At 44.0% G+C, this 19972-nt stretch overlaps 1 protein-coding gene across 2 annotated transcripts in view; it reads left to right on the forward strand.

Annotated features, from left to right (window-relative positions):
• HPCAL1 (hippocalcin like 1) overlaps window positions 1-19972 on the forward strand; it is a 64761-nt gene that overhangs the window by 42773 nt on the left and 2016 nt on the right. For both annotated transcript variants that reach the window (XM_053939180.1, XM_053939181.1), the window contains 2 exons: window positions 16196-16598; window positions 17739-17844. In XM_053939180.1, the coding sequence (XP_053795155.1) occupies window positions 16221-16598; window positions 17739-17844 (484 nt within the window). In that variant the 5' untranslated portion in view covers window positions 16196-16220. The remainder of the gene's footprint in view (window positions 1-16195; window positions 16599-17738; window positions 17845-19972) is intronic.

The following is a 19972-nucleotide window of genomic DNA, read 5'->3' on the forward strand; positions in this document are numbered from 1 at the left end:
CCTGAAAAGCTCCAGGCTTGGAAATCCTGGCATTAACAGCATCATCAAGAAATTGCATGTGTTTTAGTGGGGTTATTTGTGGGCAGAGACTGGTGCTGTTTTTGAGGAGCTCTGTGAGCTTTTCCTGAGGTGCTCCCAGCAGCCCCTGTGAGTTTGTGGTGCAGCCTCGAGGAGCGTGCTGCTGCAGCTTCCTCCTCCCTGCTGAAAAGAGCACACGGTGGAGAAACAGTCACTTTCCATAGGAAAAGTCAATATGGGGGGTTTTATGCACACACAAATTTTATTCAGTGGCATGCTGAGACATTTTGAATGAGTCACATGTCAGCAGTGATGAGCCATCAGAGTGAGTGCCCAGCTGAGCACAGCTGTGCCTGGCCAAAGATGCCTGCATGCCCCAGTGTACTTCCAAATGCCATTATGGCATAGCCTGAAGCTCTGGCAAACTTGGGGTATTTTTGCACAGTTTCTCCCCATCTATTGGCTTGCACAGTGATCCAGTCCAGAGGGAATGTCTGGTTTGCAGAAGGTTGTGTTGTGTTGCTCTGGTGCAAATGCTGCTTGGAGCTAGGGGGAAGAGTTGTGCTAGATCCCTGTTGGCCCAGCCACGGGTTAGAGCAGCAAAGACACACTTCTTTCAATGTAAAATTTCTTTAAAAAGGAAAAAAAGTGCTTTTCTCAGCAGCAAATCTCTCATTGACTACAAGCACCATGGACCTGTAAATGTGCATGAATATTTGCTGAGCTGCTTCTGCTGCTCCTACAGTGAATCCTGAAACTCCTCACATGCCAAGGGGGCTACAGCCTGCTTGTAACATTCAGGGGTATTTTCAGTAATCTTTTCACTGCTTAGTAAGAAGGGATTTTTTTTTACTGTATTTTTAGAGCAAACTGCCTAATGGACTTTCTGCTTGTTTCAGCTATTCCTTGGATGTGCCAGATCTGAATCTCGCCCTTTATGATGAAAAAAAAAAAAAAAACCCAAAACCTTTACTTTGAATAAAATAGAAATATATATACGTGTAGTACACAGATCCTACTGAATAGCAAATAGAGAGGGATTGTGGTCTCTCCTAGTTGAGGGTGTGGTTACATTTGGGTTGTTGGTTGGCTTTGTACAGCCCTACTGTTTTGTTTCTAAAACAAATAAGCTATTATTCCCTGTTCATGCACTGGATGAGTGATAAAAGTGGTCCTCCTCATTCACCTGACACTGAGAGCTAAAGAAGAAACTGGAAAAATCCGTGTATGACTCGCACTACTATGTTTTATGTGTGGAGATGTTCCAGTAATATGCTGGATCACTTACATCTTGGCATTGTTTTTCCTCTGAGCTTTACATCTCATGCATTAGACCTTCTCAGCAGATGGGTTTTGAAGCTCCACACTCAGGGGTGCACAAGTCATGTATCTGGTGCCATGACACTGCCATTTGCCATCAGCTTGGAAAAAGAGCAGATGTTATTCTGAGAGCAGGGTACCCCTTTGGATGGCAGGAAGAGAAAAGGCAGGGAACACAGGGGTAGTCTGACCCTGAACAGGGGAGAAGCTGCTCACTGGAAGTGTGGAGGAGAGCCTAGGCAGAGCTGAACACAGATTGACCCAAGGCACTAAGGTCAAAAGGCAAATCCCCTTCTTGGAAGAGTTCCCAGTGCAGATAAGGAAACTTGGTGTTGAGATGGTGCGTGCGGTGCCAGGGGTCAGGAGGCTGTCACTGCACTAAGTGCAGGGCAGGATTTTGTGACACAGGGAAAGGACACTGAGTCTCAGGGGAGGCAAGAAGAACCTGGTCAGTTAAACCAGGAAAGCCAAGGCTGATGTGGGAGTGATGGCTCTCTATCCCTGTGTGTAGCAGAGGGGAAGTTCCAGAGAAGACGGTGTTGAGACCAGAGCAAATGTGGTTACCACTACTGAATACATTTGAGGTCAAGTTAGAAGATTATTTTTGAGCCAGTAGAGGAATGAGGCCTTGACTGGGGTGGTGGGAGCAAAGCCTGGCTGGCTTTTGGGATAAAGCTCAAGAAGAAAGTCAGTGACTGATGCTCTATCTGCCATATCAGGGCCTGAACATAGTTTTACCAAGAGAAGCAGCTTGTCTTCAGAAATATTGAAAATAATAAGTATTGACTGCATTAAAGTCAAATATGTTAAGATACATCCACTCTGACATAGCTCTGTACAGAAACCATTAAGACAAAGCTGAGTAACAAAAGCTAGTAGGACATTAAGACAGCTTGGAAACAACAAGAAATAGAGAAATAACCTATAATAGCCGTGTTGAATTTGCAGGAACAGTGGCAATCAGCATCTTTGCTTCAGTGCATGCCAGTGGTGGATATGCCTTTCCAGGGCTGGCACTTGAGCAGGTCTGCCTCTCTCACTCTTGGCTGCAAATTTGGTGTTGGCATGGGCTGCTTCTTACTGCACTTTGCTTTATTTGAGCCCAAAAGAGTCACACTCCCAGCAGAGTGCTAGCCAGATTGCCATGGGATGTGAATTAGTAGGGAAAATCTGGGAATTTTATAAGAACAGTACATTTATTGAGAGCAGTTTGCTGTCCAGTGAAGCCAGAGCCTAGCAGATCGTTGCTACAAGAAGAAGTTTTGACTCTTTCACTCCTTTGTAAAGCAGGACAGGAGTTGAGAACTTTCTCTCCCAGATTTGGACCAAGTGCAGTTTCAATGACTGTCTCAGCAGGTCAATCACAGATATCTGTTCCAAACTGGTGGGTAATTGCTTTGTGCAAAGCCATTAATGAAATATTTTTTTTTCCTCCAGGAATGTGAAATCTGCTTATTCAATCCCATTGCAGTGCAAAGCCATTTCTTACTGCAGCAGAAATGTATGCACAACTCAGTTCTTTCTGACCTGCCTGTAGCTTTGTTTTTGTTCTAAGAATATCATTTGGAGTATATTTTTTCCACATTACTTCTTAATCAGTCTAGCCTGATATTTTTCAAACCCGTGGTTTCCTTCCTTTTCTCTCTCATTTTCTCTTATTAAGTCTTCCAGACCACTGAAAATGTCTAAGATGTAAATTTTAGCAATTTTGGCACAGCACAACTCCTCTTTTGGGTTATAATCAATGGATGCTCTAGCAGACTAAGGACAGGTTGAAAAACAATAAAAAGGCTTTGTGTTGTGGGCTAATGCTCAGGATGGAGAACAGGGAAGATGGGAGTTATTACAACTGAATATGTACCCTAAAATGGATGGGTAAGATAATTGATGTGGTACTGTACAGAGGAAAGACCTGGATTGTTTGCAAGTATGTATTACTGTATTTAGGGTCTGATTCTGTTACATCCAAGCAAAGTAAATATTCCATTGGTATTTGTTAGGAAAGGGATTTTTTTTGTCAGTGCCAGTCATTTTCTCATCAGTATTGTTGCCCAATCCTGGCTCCTGTGTTTATGGTCTGTGTGTGGGACCATGTGAGAGGAAAGAGGAAGGCAAGGCTAGAAGATGCCGTGTAATTGCAGAGGTGGGAGGATGGAAAGGAGCTGAGGGGAATGGAGCAGATTGAATGTCTCTGTCCATCAGAATAAATGTGCTGCTGCAGCCTCATAGGCCATACAAGAAAGGGCTAAAAGGTAAATGGGTCTGAGAAATGGCATGATGTTGACATGGTTTTACAAAGTGTAAATGTACACTTTGATTTACCTTTTTCATCAAAAGATGTGCTTGATGGGCAAGTCTGGCTCTGCACCTTTGGTGGCAAAACTGAGAGCCCTGTCAAGATCTTTACAGGCTTTTTTGTCTAGTTGATGCCAGTCACAACGGGACTGTGGACAGCCCTCCCCCAACTTCCCACCAGCATGTTGGAAGCTGCAGCAGAGCAGCAGAGTTCCCTAGGAGAGCTCCATCAGCCTTCAGCTGACTCCCAGTCAGACAGGACTTTCTTCCAGCAGCAATCTTTTTGGTCTTCAGCAGAGCTCAGGAGGAGGTTTATTTAAAGCCCTGGTCCTTTCTGTGGAGGAAGTAGGAAGCGCTTCCTCCCCGTAGATCTCTATCCAAAGCTTTTGTCCACTTTCTTACAGTCCCACCCTGCTTGGAGTCGCTCCAAAACCCAGCACGCAGCCAGAGCTGTGTGCTATTGTTCAGCAGGGTCATCCTTAGCTGCAGCTCCTCTCCTTTTCTAAAACAGAGTTTGGGCACCAAATGCTGAAGAGCTCTGTCCTGGGCTTTACATGTCTACTCTGCCCCACCATCCTCCTGCAGTTGGAAATGTCAGTTGCAGAGGAAATACGAGGGTCAACCTTCCTTTGGGAGGCTATTTGATTCTTGCCCCTGATTTTTAGTTGTGAAACTTAAAGGAGGTCTCAAAATAGGTCTGACAAGTCATGTTCTCTGCAATAGAAGGTCAAGAAGCTAAAAAATTAGTATTAACCACAAGAATGCGAGAACCTGAAATGCTTTTAAGGTACTATTGCTTACTCTCTTCAGAGTAGAGGTGGGGAAATGTGGGATTATTTCTGTTATGCTATACTTATCTCAGAGAAATCCAGCAGCAGGATCATGCCTGTGTTTGCAGGGGGGTAAGAAGAGTCTGAATGACAGGCTCAGTCAGGGGAGAGTGTCAGTTGGAGGATTTACCTGGTTCTTCCATGGTCCAGACTTGCTTCAGCTGAGCAAATAAAACTTCATCTTCCTCTGGCAGGAACCTCTCCCCCAGTGCCAGTGTGACTCCAAACATCTAGATCAGTTGTAGAACTGACTCCTCTGACCCTGAGGGTGGTACATTTGCTGGCCTTCCCTTTTTTTTAACGTATGTAGTGCCAACAAAGAGCTGTTAGCAGGCTTAAAGGCAAAGGGAAGCGGCCTTGTTGTTGTGTGCTGAAAGATGATGTGTGCACACCCCAGGAGAAGACATCACTTCAGGAACTTTTGATTCCTGCACCATTCTCCACCATCGGAGCCCTCCTTTTAACCACTGCCACAGCCTTTAAACACTTTTTTCCTGTTTCTTTCAAGAGGAAAAAAAAAAAGATAAATTATTGTGTTGATCTTACGCAAATGTTGCATTTATGGAAAGATCTTGTTGACATGGTTTCTCACACAGGACACCTTCTCCTCCTGCAGAAAAGTTGCTGAAAGCTTCCAGGGAAATAGATAATGTTATCCTTGGTGAAGGGAAATTAGAAAAAAAAAAAAACAAACCAAAAAAGCCAGCCTGCTGTGGATCTAGCATGGATCTTGGTTTGCAAAAGATGCAGAATTTGGTTTAGTAGGATTTTTTAATCCTGTTAGAAGTGGAGCAGACTAGTAGTTGATGCCAGGTGTAGCTTAGGGTCTTTTTAGAGACCAGAGTGATAAATTAGAAAGTTACAAAATGGCTGAGATCAGTATCCTGACCACCTGCTGTGGCCATACCCAGGAAAGTTTATCTGTCCACGGCCTGATATGTTAAAACCTGATGGATTAGGTGCTTTTTTTTTGCATTTGCTAAAATGAAGTTCATGAAGATCCTTCCACCTAAGAGAGCAATTTTAAGGGGATATCAGTAGTAGATTTTCTCCCTCATTCCCTTCTCCTCATGTGAACATGAAAGTCCATCTTCAGCATCACTGTTGAGAGAAGACACATTTCCTGTTTTTGCAATCGAGACCTTCACCGATGCGGCACCAAGGCGGTGGGACAGGATGTGCCCCATATGTGGTCTCAGGTGCAGGTCAGCTCTTCTCATCCCACGCCAGTTGGGATGCTTCCTGCTTCAAAACTATCACATCTCCTTCCTGTTACTATACCCCGTAAGCGAAGAAAATACACCCATTTGGCCACTGCTGGCATCAATTAGATACAAATATAAAATTCAGCGTGACTTGATTTTCCATTTGCTTCTTACCCAGCCTGCTAACAGAGGCTCAGCTCCAGGCAGTCCTAACCCACAGTGCTCAGAAAAATACATTTGGTGTGGGTATTGCCAGGGATGGAGCCTTGTGGTGGAGGTTAATGAGAAAAGTGATGTCTTGAGTGCGGATTGCATGATTTGCTTCCAAGATGATTTGCATTAAAGTGTTAAATGCTACACAGAAATGCCAGAAGAGAGAAAGGATTTTCATAAGATTGTTCTTGGTGCCCCTAAAATTACCACAGTCTCTTCTTTCTCCTCTGATATGGAGCACTCCCTTTCTTGGAGACAGACAATCATATTGTTCTTCTGCATAATTTAGAGTGAATGCATTTAAGAGCTAATCAAACTCTTGAGTGTTCAAGATTAATGGAAGTTGCAACTACTAAATGTGTGGGCTGGGACTGGAGGTGTCCCAGCTGCTGGTGCTGCTGCACCAGCCTCCTCTTGACTTGGTCTTGACAGCTTGGAGAGTCCAGTCAGTGCTGTCTCCCAACAGCCCAGTGAAGGGATGGTGCCCATTTTTGTAGGGATTTTAGAGGAACTAGTCACAAAATCATAGGGTTTGCTGTTTTCTGGAGATAACTCTCCCATTTTTAATGATGGAAGCTGAAGTGAGAGGTGAGAGAAGGTATTATTAGATTCCTGAGCATCATGCATGGCCAGAGAGATAGTCTGTCATATCACTGCTGGTCAAAAGCGCCCACTGTGTTCAGGATCCACCTCACAGGAGCACCAGTGCTCATCCCTGTGATCATTTGGTCTGGAGTTCACACCACCAAGGCACTGCCTTGGGCAAATGCCCACGAGTGCCCCTGCAGGTGGTACCAGCCTGTGGGGAGCCACTGGCCTGGGTGTGCCTTGGCATGGGCAGTCCTTGCCACGCGGGGAGGACAGCAGGACATTGCAGGACATCTGGGTGTCCACATCCCAGCATAAATGTTGCTATACTCCAACACAAGATGCTTGCCATTGTGTTCTCAAGGCATGAAGGCTGCCCTGATAATAACCTGAACACAAACCTTGCATCATGTTCCTGGTGTGACACTTTGTCCAGGTTGTGTCCTGGGTCCATGGCTTTCCTGCACAGGATAGTAGTCACTGTAATTTTGGCTCCCTGATTCTAAAAATGAATTAAAAAAAAAACCCCAGTGAGATTGGTCCAGTCACATGCACCAACTTGAGTAATATCCTTAGCTATTCTAGAGCTTGGGCTGGTTCCTACTGGCAGATTTGGTCTTCTGCTCCTTGAATTGCTGCATCCAGCAGAGCCAGGTTCCTTCCTTATGAGTGGGATGCTGTTCTCAGTAGTTATTTCACTCTGAGTTTTTAATTCACATCTCCGTAAGGAAAAAAATCCAGGAAAGTTAGGCTCTAGGTTTGCTATTGGATTTGAAACTTCTGTGTTTTTTTCATTCAACAAACAGGAAAATAAAGCTGTGAAACAATTTGATTACTATTATTTACCACTGAAGAGGAAATAAAACACTGTTTTGAGAAAATTTTTGGTTTAGTGGAGTATATTTTTACAAGGAATTTAACTAGTGGCTTTTGTGCTATTTTGAAGTGATGATCAATTTTTGAAAAAAAGGGTACTTTAGAAACCTAGATTAATAAAATAAATGGGTGCAGATATATTAGATGTCATATTTTTGCAACAAAAACAACCTGTGTATTAGTAGTAGAAATTGTTAGCCATAGTATTTGGAGGTTGAACATGATAGTAACAAAGAATCTTTCTCTTTTGGTTGATTTTTTTTACCCCCAGTACATCTTAATACTTTTAGTTAATGTTGAATTTTTGTTAGAGGTAGCTGGTTGGCATATCTCCAAAGCCACATTTTGTAGCATCTTTTTGATGCCTTAATTTTTGCTTTCATATTTTCCAGGTTCTGTACTGCATTAGTGTGTAACTCTGAACTTCATATAAAGTGTTAGCAAGCTCTCCTCACAGTTTAGTCAGACAAAACAATCCTTTTCCAGCCCGAGAACCAAGGACACCATTGCAGCTTCAGGCCCAAAAAGTGTAAACAACAGCGAATTGAGGAGAGCAAACTTGGAGGATGGGACTTCATAACCTGAAGCTGTAATTGGACAATTAACCCCAATATGTAAATGGACCAAAACTTATAAAAGTGTGAAAACCTGTGACTCTGAGTCCATATTGGGTGTAGCCTTGGCTGGGCTCTTGTACTGCCCAGGGTGTATCCTTCAAAGGCCTTTTATATAAATACCTGCTTCATTCCTTTAATACTGTCTAGCCTCTCTTCTAAGTAGCCTCTAAGGCATCATTTTCACTAAGGATATACCTGCTAAAGAAAGCTTTTTAGTTAAACAAAAAGGTTTCTTTTCACTCTTTGAAAGCAAACCCAACTCTCTTCCCTGCTCTGTTTCAAAGTAGCTACCCTGAAATCCCCTTGATTCGTCCAAGCCCCGTATCTCAGCACAGTACCTGCAGCTGGGGAAGGAAAGGATGTCAGGTCTTTTCCTTTTTTTTTTTTTTTTTTTTTTTTTTTTTTTTTTTTTTTTTAATTTTTATTTAGGCATCATTAGCAGTGAGGATGGTTTTGCAGACCATGCCTGAGGGCTTGATATCATCTGTCATTGTCTAGTTAGCCAGTGTCCTTGTCCCCAAACTCTCCATCTTCTCCACAGGAGTGGCTCTGATGCTGAGAATTTGCTCAGGTGCCATTGGCTGGCTCTTGTTACTGACAGGGTTTGACTAATTCTTCTGAAATTTAATCTGGATTCCTTTCTCCCAGGGCTGAGATTATTCTGTAGAGAATTTTTCTGTGATTTACCTTCATCAATTAAATAAATGCATCATAGGAAACTTCTAAAATCTAATGATGAAACAGCCAAACTGTGCTACTTCTGTGGTTTTAATTATATTAACAACACAGTGCCTTGTGCTAATTTTTGTCACTTTTCTTCCCTTTTTCTAAAAGTGTTCTCTCTGATTTCTCAGTTCCCATCAGGAACCTTCCCGTATCCTCCAGGCCAGCACTCAATGAGTTTTAATAAAAATTATGTATTACAATACTATATTCAGTGAACATGACATGGGTTTTTCCTCATGCAACCCAACCTTCTCAGAAAAAGACCTTGTGCACTAAGACATTGTACAGACGTGTTTTCCTTGATCTGCAATATTGTGTAAACAAACTGTAATTTTTTTAAGCCTTGCCAACTTTGCACAGCATCTGAAAAAAAATAGGACTGGCTGCTTCTTCCTTGGTTTTGTTTAAAAAGAAAGGACAAAGGGAGGAGATGAGGAAAATCCACTCATGATTTTCTTTTCCTGTCTGCAATCACAGGCTGCGTTACTACCCAAACTGCTCCCACCCAAATTAACCCAATTTCCTAAATTACTTGAAATATTTCTGTGTTTTTCTTACTGCATTGGGAATATTTGCCTTTTACAGTAATAAGCTCTCCTCTCTGAGATAGAGAACATCATGGAGAGCTCCCCAAAGAACTGCCACATTTCTGGTCCCGACATGGGTCCCATTTATTACTCATTAACAACAATTTGTGGAAGTTTAGGGGTAGTTTGTGATTCTTTGGCTTCTTTTCAGTAGCTTGTAACCATACCATCCATAGCAAAGTCTCCTCTGCTGGTGGGGCTCAGTATTGGTGGGCTCTGTGGGCAGCAATGGGTGCAGCAGGTGTCAGCATCCCCATGCGCTTCGCTGTGACTCCAGCACCTGGAAAGATCCTGCCACTGGGATCTGCAAGCACCTCTTCACCACACACTTGTGATCCAAGTATAAAATAGTTCTCAGGTTAATGCACTGATGCTCTATGTCAGTGACTAAATGATTTTTCCCTGTAAATTAGGAATATAATCCTGAATAAAGTGCCTTCGATAGGTGGGAGCAACCCAGACACCCGTAAGCGAATTTATTCTGTTTCAGCCCTTGCAGCTGACTCCATGAAATGAACGTGCCAGCCTTTTTTCTCATACAGCCATTTGCAGGGTTGGAGTATTTGTAATTATATCATTCTTTGGCAAGGTGAGGGGTAGGTGGGTATTTAAAATGGATTTTCAGCCCAGACATGGAATCAGGTTTTCAAGACCACACAGTTCCTGGGTATGTGTTTATGGATAAACTTACACAGTGAGGTGGCTCGAGGTTTCGTTACCAATTCACTCTACCTTTCGAAGGACATTCAAAGAACATATGTGAATTGTTACTGAGTTTTCTGAAACTGAAATGTGGGTGGTACATGGACTGGTCCTTCCCCTTCACCCGCTGTTTTTAATAAACTTCTGAAAAGGATTGAACTTGAAAGTAAGTTGCAAATAAGCAACATTTCTTGTATAAATAAAAGCAGAATTAGTCACTGAAAGTGAAAAATTTAAAAAGACCATTAATTTATTTAGACTGGTCTTTTCTTCACTTGTCATGTTTCGTTTTTCTTTCTGTTTCCCCAAAGGCAGCAGCAGAAACAGCTTCGGCCCCTCTTGACAGGAGCCTTTTGCATCTCAAGCCCTGCAGGGTTTGAATTTTTTGTGGCATTATTGATTAAGGTATTTTTTCTACCTCACTACTTCTATTATTAGCTTTTCAAGAGGTGAAGATATTCTTTTTTGCAATTCAGACTTTATCAAAAGGTGTTACTTTTGGGCCCGTGTCTGCAGCCTGGGAAAATGCGGCAGGTGCTGCAGTGGCTGGTATGTGGGTGTTGGCTTTTGCCGCAGGGCAGGAAAGAAGTTCATGTGAGTTTACCAGGCAGGACCAGATATCTATAGCAACGTGTTTGTATATCCTGTGCCTTGTCTGTTGCAACGCTCGTTGCTTAGGATACTGACATTAAAACATGTAACAAAATCTGCTCTTCACTCTGGAGTTCATTATGTGTCCCAGCCCATGTAACTGCACATTATCCCCAGCTCAGATCAGAACCACTGACCAGCCCTCGGCAAAGCATGGTCCAGAGGATGTTGTTATAATCCTGTTTTGCAGCCCGTTGCTGCGTAATCCTTTTTTACCCAAACATTTGTCACTAGCTGGGGTGTCTGGGAGCACATCTCCCTCTTACAGCTCGGCCCGCGGGAGCTGGAGGCTTCCTAAGCACATCTGTGTGTGGCTGAGCTGGTGTGAGCTGGTGCTACCGGTGCACAAAGTGTATTCTCAAGGGTGTGTTCCTGAACTGTGGCAACGCAGATCTTCAGTGGCTGAGGCTTGCGTTTGGACTACCTGTGGGGAGTTTTTTGTGGTGCTTTGTTTGGTTGGTTTGTTTTGTTGTTTGTTTGTGGGGGTTTTGTTTGAGGTTTTGCTTGCTTATTTGTTTGGGTGTTTTTTTGGTTGTTGTTGTTGGCTTTTTTGTGGTTTTGTTGTTTTAGTTTTTTTTAATACAAGGATCAAACTTTTAAAAATGGAGCCTCAGTGAGATCTGATGCTTTAGGTGTTTTAGTAAAAAAATCTTCCACCCCTGTTGAAATGGTTCTTGCATTTCAGACCAACCCAGTGCAATATTTGCTGCCTGGTTTATACTGTTAATTTTCTTTGGGCCCCTGCAGTCATGGAGGCACTGTGCTACAGCTTCACAACTGTAACAGATTTGACACACTTATTCTGCTTTATAAATGAGCACTGCAAGAGAAATGGTGCTACACTTCCCCCCTGCAAAGCAGATAGCTCAGATAATATGAAGAGTATTTGTTCTGTTTCTCTGTGCACTGCCTTTCTCAGCTGGAAAGCACCTCTGTCCTATAGACAGGCATTTCATCAATTTTCCTCTTTTTATTAGCACTAAATTAGTATCCAAGGGGGTTTGCACAAGGAAATACATCTCTAAGGAGTTATTCCTCCTTTTGCAGCCGTAACTGATTTGCTGAGAGGATCCCATCATGAGCTCGTTTCAAGTCAGTTTTGCTTCCACAAGCTTTGCAGTAAAAAGCTGGTTTGGTCTCTGGCTTTCTGGGTTACATGGTCAAAGCACACTTCTACCAGCTGCGACTGGTGGATGACAGAGAGTTCTTGTGAAAGTGGGATGCACTAAGCTTTGTTAGAAGTATTTCAAGTACTTTAGCATGTGGAAGCTGACAGCCAGTCCATCTGTTGGTAAAAACACAGAATTGCTACTTTAGCTGTTTCAGACTTTGCTACAGTTACTCACCCAGTGCTGCACAACCCAATCTTGTGGTTTAACCCCAGCCCCCAGTGGGATGAGGAAGAGAATTGCGGGGGGGGGGGGGGGGGGGGGGGGAAGAAGATAAATCCATGGGTTGAGATATGAACAGTTTAATAACTGAAATAAAAGAAAATATTATTATAATAACGATGATAACAATTGCAATGAAAAGGGAGATAAAAGAGAGGTAACATCCAAGAGAAACAAGAGATGCACAGTACAATTGCTCATCACCTGCTGACCAGTGCCCAGTGCATCCCTGAGCAGTGATCAGCCCCCTGCCCTGACAATCCCCCCCAAGTTACATTCTGACCATGACAGTATGGAGTATCCCTTTGTTCAGTTCAGGTCACCTGTCCTGGCTCTGCTCCCTCCAAATTTCTTGTGCAGCTTCTCACTAGTAGAGCATGGGAAACTACAAAAGTCTTTGACTTGGGGTGAGCGTAGCTCAGCAAGAACTAAAACTTCAGTGTGCTATCAACATTATTTTCATTCTCAAATCCAAAACACAGCCCTGTGCCAGCTACTAGGAAGAAAAGGAACACTGCCCCGGCTGAAACCAGGACACCAGTGTGTGTCTTGGCCTCAGTAAAATACCTTTTTGTTCATTGCTAGGCTTTTGCTATGAGATTATTGCTGATTTTTTGTAAGCATTAGAAGGACAGAGGTTACATTCAGGTGGTAGTTCTCTGGCAGCTTGGTTTTGAGCCTAGCTGGAATTAATTAGAATTAGAAGAGGCACCACATAATTTTAACAAAAATTTTGGTGTGAAACTGGACCAAAATGCAAAAATGCATCTGCATTTCCCCCTGTTTAAGCCTTACATGGCCCAGGGTCTCTTTCACGAGCAGTGACTGACTTGCTAAGGCCTTAGCTCTGCATTTAGACTACCAAGATGTTCCTTGTCTGACCACCTCAGGGGCATTCCTTCGATTGTTTTTCTTACTGCTGTGATAGTGCCAGATGCTCTGAGGGCCTTTGCTCATCAAAGAAAGCAGGGACAGACCTTGCTGCAGTGTATGTGGCATCACTTCCCTGGATTTCACCCTGGTGTGATGGGAAATGAGGGAAAGGCAGGTTGTGCTGGAGTTAGGTCTCTGCTAACTGCCCAGGGCAATGTTGGGTGCAAGGATGTCTCTTCTGCTTTGCTTTTTACACCCACTGCAACAAGTGATTTAGCTGGTAAAGGCTCATTTAAAAAAAGCAACAAAACACAGCCCTAATCACAGGACTGACCAGAGCATCCCAGCCCTGCTCCCTGTGATTTCCATTAGCAGCCATCCTCTGAGTGGTCTTGTGGCTAAATCAGCTGCTGAGCCTCTGGAAAGTGATTTGATGAAAGCATTTTATAGCAATCGAATGAAATGTCAGTTGGGTGCCAGCAGCAGGGGTTGCTGTCATGATTAATGAGATATTTAGGCATTTCATTTTGAAGGAGCTACCTGCAACACAATTTATATCAAAGCTGTTTTTTTTCAGATGGGCTTTAATAAATCAATGTTAATGTTGGTTATTTAATTATTCACATCAAATTGGTTACAACTGCAGGATTGCATTTGGGCTGAGCACGTTATGAAGCCTTTCAGAAAGCTCATATGCAAAAAAAGGTTGTGTTCAGAGCATTGCACACCTTCTGATATAAAGTGATGTGAAAGAGGAGGAAGGGTTGAAAAGTCCTGTAATCTTTTGAATGCAAAGATTGTTTAATGTAAAGCTTTTGAAGCTGATATTCAATGAGCTTCTCTTCAAATAACAGGATGTATCTACCACTAGGAGAAGTAGTGAAATCTAGTTCTAGATTTATTTATTCTATTAATCTAGAATTCTTACTTTACTTCTCTGTTGTCTAGGAGTCTCTATTTTTAAGGGAACAGGAATAATAAAGGTATTATAGGAAGAGGGAGAAGTGATATTAAGCCTTTTCAAACCTCTTTTAACTACCAGTTGAAAGGTTTGCAGTCCTTAACCATGCGAGTCAATAAAGCTGAGGTAATTTCTGCTTAAAGCCCAGCTCCTGCATTAAGCGGGCTCTACTGTTCCTCCTGCCCCTCTCCCAGGGAATTCTGAGGCAGTGGTTGGTGAGGCAGGGACTGCTTTTCAACCCAGTTCTTACAAACACCTGGGAATCATGAAGTGAAGGGGCTCACTGAAGGCTGGAAACTGCAGGCAGGAGAGGAGCATACTGTTACAATTTCTGCTCTTTAAAAAAAAAGGACCACATCTGACCCATTATTTGCTCCAAGGTGCTCTTTTCTGCAATTTGACTTCAGCAGACTAGAATACTGTGTTTTCTGCCCTCGGCACTGCAAGGATGACTCTCTGGAGCAGAGGAGATTCAAAGATGGAAAGACAGTGGCAGTAGCTGAGTTAGTGGTTTAACTGGAGGGCAGCCTGATGCTCTCCTAGGGGTGATGCTGGCAGGAACCAGGAGCTGCAGCATCCCTGCACGTTGGGAGCAAGCAGAGGCATGTCAGGTATGTGAAGAAAACCACAATATAATGGACAAAAATAAAGCTTTGGAGTTAAGTATTGGCAGCTTTTCTGCAAAACAGAAGTGCTAATGATAACACAGTTGTCCGTTAAGCCCAATGCACGGAACTAACGAGCAGCTGTTTGTCTCTGAGCATTAAGCCACAGAGCAGGATGTGGATTTTTTACATTGCTGAGGCAGTGCACAGACTAAGTGGAATACAAATAAAACAAGCTTACATTCTACTGTAGAGCAACTTATTTTTTGCTGACCTTTAGCATTTTAAATTTTTTTGGGTTCTTATGCACGCTTGGAATTTTTACTCTCTGGGAAGTGCTTATCCTAGTTTCTGCATGCTTTGCAGCTCAGCTCTTGCAGTTTCCAGGTAGTCTCCAGTATTGGCCTATTACTAACCTGTCTTCTGCATTGGCTCTGAGCAAACCCAACAGGCACAACAGTCAATGCAGAGAAACATCATTTATGCAAACCAGTCACAGGGGTTTGTGCACACTTGTGAATAAACTTCTTGAATATGAGGAAGGACATGCAGCTCAACCTCTAGCTCGGCAGCACAGTTTGATATTGCTAGATAGCCATGAAAGACTGCAAGGGATAAAAGCCAGAAATTATCAAGGTTTTATTTTTTTCCTCTTGCTGCCTAAGTGCAAATTGACCATCTTTCATTTTGCTGAGGAGCTCTCCTATTGCTGGGCAGTCTCACCTTGTGTAGCACAACATGGGCATTGTCAAGAGAGAGGACAGACTCAGCCCTTTCCTGATACCCTGATGAAATCCTGGACTTAAATGTGCTTTGGCCCTGGTGAGGGAATATTGAACCTACTGAATAAGCTTCTCTAAAAGTATAAACCCAAGTAAACCTAATAAGATTTGCTTTGCCAAACATTTTGCTTTAAAAAGCCTTATTCTCTGATTCTCTGGGAGGGCTGTAAAGGATGAAATCCCTTGTGCTGGTGCTGCTGTCACAGTGTTCCATCTACTCATGCTGCCTCCATGGCTGACAAAAGAGGGAGAAGTCTTTTGAGGTGCTGCTGTTGAGCATGGGCTGTGCTGAGCTTACCCTTGCTGCACCCTCCTGTGACCCTCAGGTGCCACAAGGAGCACCAACCAAGCCCCACCATGCAGGACCAAGCTCCCACTGCTGTGGGGCAAGGGATGCAGGGAGGGAGGAGAAGCTGTATAAGCCAAAGGGTTTCAAAGAGCATCTGGACAATGCAAACATGACTGGCACGGAGCCACCTCCTTGCTTCTTGTTCAGCTACATTTACTTTCACTTTTGAATAGATGAATTTTTTTTTTTCATCACTGCTGCTGTCCCTGCCTGCTCCCACTCAGTCATCACAGCAGATCAGCCTGTGTAGGAACCCAGAGCTGGGCATTGCAAGCCATATGATGGAGGAGTGGGATTGCAGCACAGAACTAAAATACTGAGCTTTATTACTTACCATATAATGAGGATTAATAAGAAGAATTAATATTTCCCAAATACTTCCTCCCAAACTACGTTCCCCTCCACAGCATATTAGTCACTGGGAGAGCCTAGAGGAAAGGAAGCCAAATTAAATGAGGTCTTTTCCTGGTGATTTATAGCATCCTTTTTCTCCTCTTTCCCCCTTGCTCCAGGGGGACCCTCTGTTTCTAGCAGGGTTCTCCCTCTCCCCAGCCCCCCTCTGCATAGCATGGCTGGAGCTCAGGCAGATTTTCTCTTGCTTTGCAGCTGCTGAACCCAGACCCAGAAGAGGATGGGGAAGCAGAACAGCAAGCTGCGCCCCGAGGTGCTCCAGGACCTGCGTGAGAACACTGAGTTCACAGACCACGAGCTGCAGGAGTGGTACAAGGGCTTCCTAAAAGATTGCCCCACGGGCCATTTGACTGTAGAAGAGTTTAAAAAAATATATGCAAATTTTTTTCCCTATGGCGACGCGTCGAAGTTTGCAGAGCACGTCTTCCGCACCTTTGACACTAACGGCGACGGGACGATTGACTTCAGGGAATTCATCATCGCCCTGAGCGTCACCTCCCGGGGCAAGCTGGAACAGAAGCTGAAGTGGGCGTTTAGTATGTACGACCTGGATGGCAACGGGTACATCAGCCGTGGGGAAATGCTAGAAATAGTGCAGGTGAGGCATTATCTCTATTGGACATCTTATTTGTGCTGCTGTAACCTCTTCACCATGAGACAGCTGGAGCTGGAGATGAGGGATGTGCTGAGCTGGGTCGCTCCTGCCCCAGGGAGCTTCCTGAGCCCATGGTCCCCAGAGGAACCCAAGATCAGACCTACAAGATGCAGATGAGGAAGGGGCCTGAGATATTAAGGCACTTGTGCAGCTGGCCTGCAGCCAAAATTCTGCAGCTCTCTCTGGGGGTTTCTTAGTGTGATGTTCACAGGATCAAAAAACCCTAAATGCAAATTCTATTGACCTGATTAATCTCAGAATTAATGCTTGGAATCTTCAAATCTGAGTCAATGTGAACTCTGAATGAAAGGCTGTAGCATTTGTCTCTGCCTTTGTCTCCCAAAGGCAGAGGACACGTAGACCCCAGGCTGTAGTGGGGGCAGGCAGCGCAGTCCCCTGTGCCCCTAGCCCACATGCTGGTGGGGGTTTGGCCTCGGCAGTGGCTGCTTGTCACCCACTGTGCAGCTGAGATGTGTGTCCCTTGCAGTGCAAGGGAGTCATGCATCAGCCAGTGCCCTGACACTGCTCCACATGGCTGAGGTGGGATGATTTAGGTGGAAGTGGTGGACTGCAGACACTCTAAAGAGGTCTTACCATTATTCATGTTCTTGTAAGTCAGAAGATGCATTTCCCTACCCATCCACAAAGGCAAACAACCCCTATTGCTGTATATTCATATTCACCATAATCCATGTAGCGCCCACATGCATACATGTAACTGGCTGGAGGGTGAGAGCCAGACAAAGAGGCGATGGCTTAGCCCTGCTGCAGAAGAGAGGGTTGCATACCACTGTCTCCTCTATTTTAGCTCAGTCCTGCTCATACATTAATCTAGAGTCTGACTTTCAATTAAACTGACCCAGCTCTTCTTTTGAAGCACAAATGAGTACAGGAAAGAAAAATAAAAAAGCTGCAGTCAGAAATTCACATTCATTTTGGTTTATGAAGTCCTGCAGCTGCCTGCCAGTGTCAGCTGTGTTTTTTTGTTGCTACAGGCTTAAATTCTTTTTCTCTGTCCTGTGCTTTATCATTTGGGTTGTGTTTTTCATTTATCTCTTTTTTTAAACTTTTTTTAATACTCAGGCAATTTACAAAATGGTTTCATCAGTAATGAAAATGCCAGAGGATGAATCCACTCCTGAGAAGCGAACAGACAAGATCTTCAGACAGATGGACACAAACAATGATGGTAGGATTGCCACTGGTACCCCTTCCTAAGCTCTAGAAATAGAGGTTTTGTAGCCCAGCCTTGATAGATGGCAGAATTTTGGGAGAGGGGAGAAAGGGTGGGAATGTCCCCACTGGTGCCTCTGGTCTCTGCCTGGCCTCATTGAGCATCTCTGGTCCATGATAAATAGGGTGAATAAGTGAGCAGTGAACAGAGAGTGAATTCTCCTGCTGGGGGACTGGTAGGGGAGCAGTCTTTCCCTGACATTTCATGGATAAATCCCCTTCGGCAAAGGCTCCTCTGAAATTCCCATGTCTTCAGGTTATTTTCTCTGGGCATAACACAGACTTGGCATAGGTTTTGCTCCCACTGCCCTTGATAGGGTTGCATTCCTGGGTTTGTCATCAATAACATGAGTCCTGAATGTGGTTGGGCACCTGAAAGAAAAAATTCCCCGGGTCCATAGCACATTTTCTGTGCATGTTTATGGCATGTATACATACATGGTCACACACCTCTGTTGCACTATGAGGATCAGGGGGATGTAGCAGCTCCCAAGCCAGGTTGTGGAGCTTCTTGGTAAATTATCTGACAGTGTACTCATCACAACCCCTCCACCTGTGCTGGCTCATTTCCTTGGGTTTGAAAAATACAGGCAAAAAATTATCAATTTCCTCTTCTCATCCGCCTGATGACATATTTCCTCTATTCCCAGTTGAGGTGGAGCTTTTCCCTGGGAATTACCCTGTCAGAGGCTGAGGTGGCAACTGCCCACATTAGTCAGGAGCTGTGTCCCACTGATGTGCTCAGTAAGAGCAAAGAATTGCTTCTAGCACTGAGATATGGAGACCTGAAAAAATACCATCTTATGTACATAAAGGGTTTTATTTAAGAGGATTTTATGGCTGCATTTTGGTGTCTGCTGCTGTAGTCCCCAGGGCAAATTCCTGGCCTTGCTGAAGTCCTCAAGATTTTTGCCTTTGACTTCATCCAAACCAGCACTTCATCCCCTGGCTTGACATGTGGAGGGCCCTAAAATAACTTGATTCAATTCTTTTTGGTCTGCAGAAAGTAGCAGTGTGTGCAGATGTGTAACAGAGTAGTGGTCCCAAAATCTGCTATATATATATGCATCCTCCATCTGTTGCACTTTGTTGCTGAAATAAAATCATCCTATTCCCAGTAAAATATCAGCCATCTGACTGCTGGGCATTGCAAATGGATTTTGATTTGGACTTTGCTTTTAAGTAATACAACACAAAGGGCAAGCTAATAAATAACCTGATAATTAGGAGACCTCTGCTTTTGTTAAAAACACTTGGTTTGGGAGCATTAGCTTAAAAGCCAGAAATTAGTGTGCCACGGGTTTTTGAGCTTCTGTAATTTCTACAAGAGAAAGGATTGCTCATTCATGGAATCATAGAGCTATGTCCCTAAGCGCCACATCTACACATCTTTTAAATGTTCAAGGCAGTCTGTTCCAATGCTTGACAACACTTTTGGGGAAGAAATTTTTCCTAATATTTAATCTAAATGTTCTTTGGTGCAACTTGAGGCCATTTCCTCTTGCCCTATTGCTTGTTACTTGGGAGAGGAGTTCCTCCCTGTTCAATCTCTTTTGGGTGCTGGCCACCAGGGTCATTCCTCTGCCATCCCCACAACAGGCTGGTAGCATCCTGGGGCTGGTGCAAACTGGCACAATGAGCTGGTGCCTCTCTCCCTTTGGGTGCCTGAGGCCATAAATTGCTGCAGGCAGCTCCCAAGTGCAAGAGGTTTGTGTGTGGTCCTGTCTCAAGCATAGCAGTTTGGGGTGGGTAAGGATAGCCCTGGGGTGTTGTGTGAGGGTAGGGTAGGTAAATGCACAAGCTAAATGGGAGGTCGCTAGACATGCTGTCTGGGATGCAGCAAATGCTTATCTCTTCCTTTTCATAGGGAAAACTTTCATTTTTTATTAATATTGTCACATCCTATTTCTGCCATTGTTCTGAGTGCGGGAGCAGGGGACTATTGGTGCTAGCTACCTGACAGGGGCCTGGGTCACCCCACCATGAGGTCTGAAGGACCAGATGGAATATTTTCTCCTTGCTGTCCCATGCCATTCCATGGGACTATTGGAGCCAGGGGACGTGATGGTGGTTGCTCCTTCAGA

Source organism: Vidua chalybeata, chromosome 3 (assembly GCF_026979565.1).
Source record: "Vidua chalybeata isolate OUT-0048 chromosome 3, bVidCha1 merged haplotype, whole genome shotgun sequence".
Classification (NCBI taxonomy): domain Eukaryota; kingdom Metazoa; phylum Chordata; class Aves; order Passeriformes; family Viduidae; genus Vidua; species Vidua chalybeata.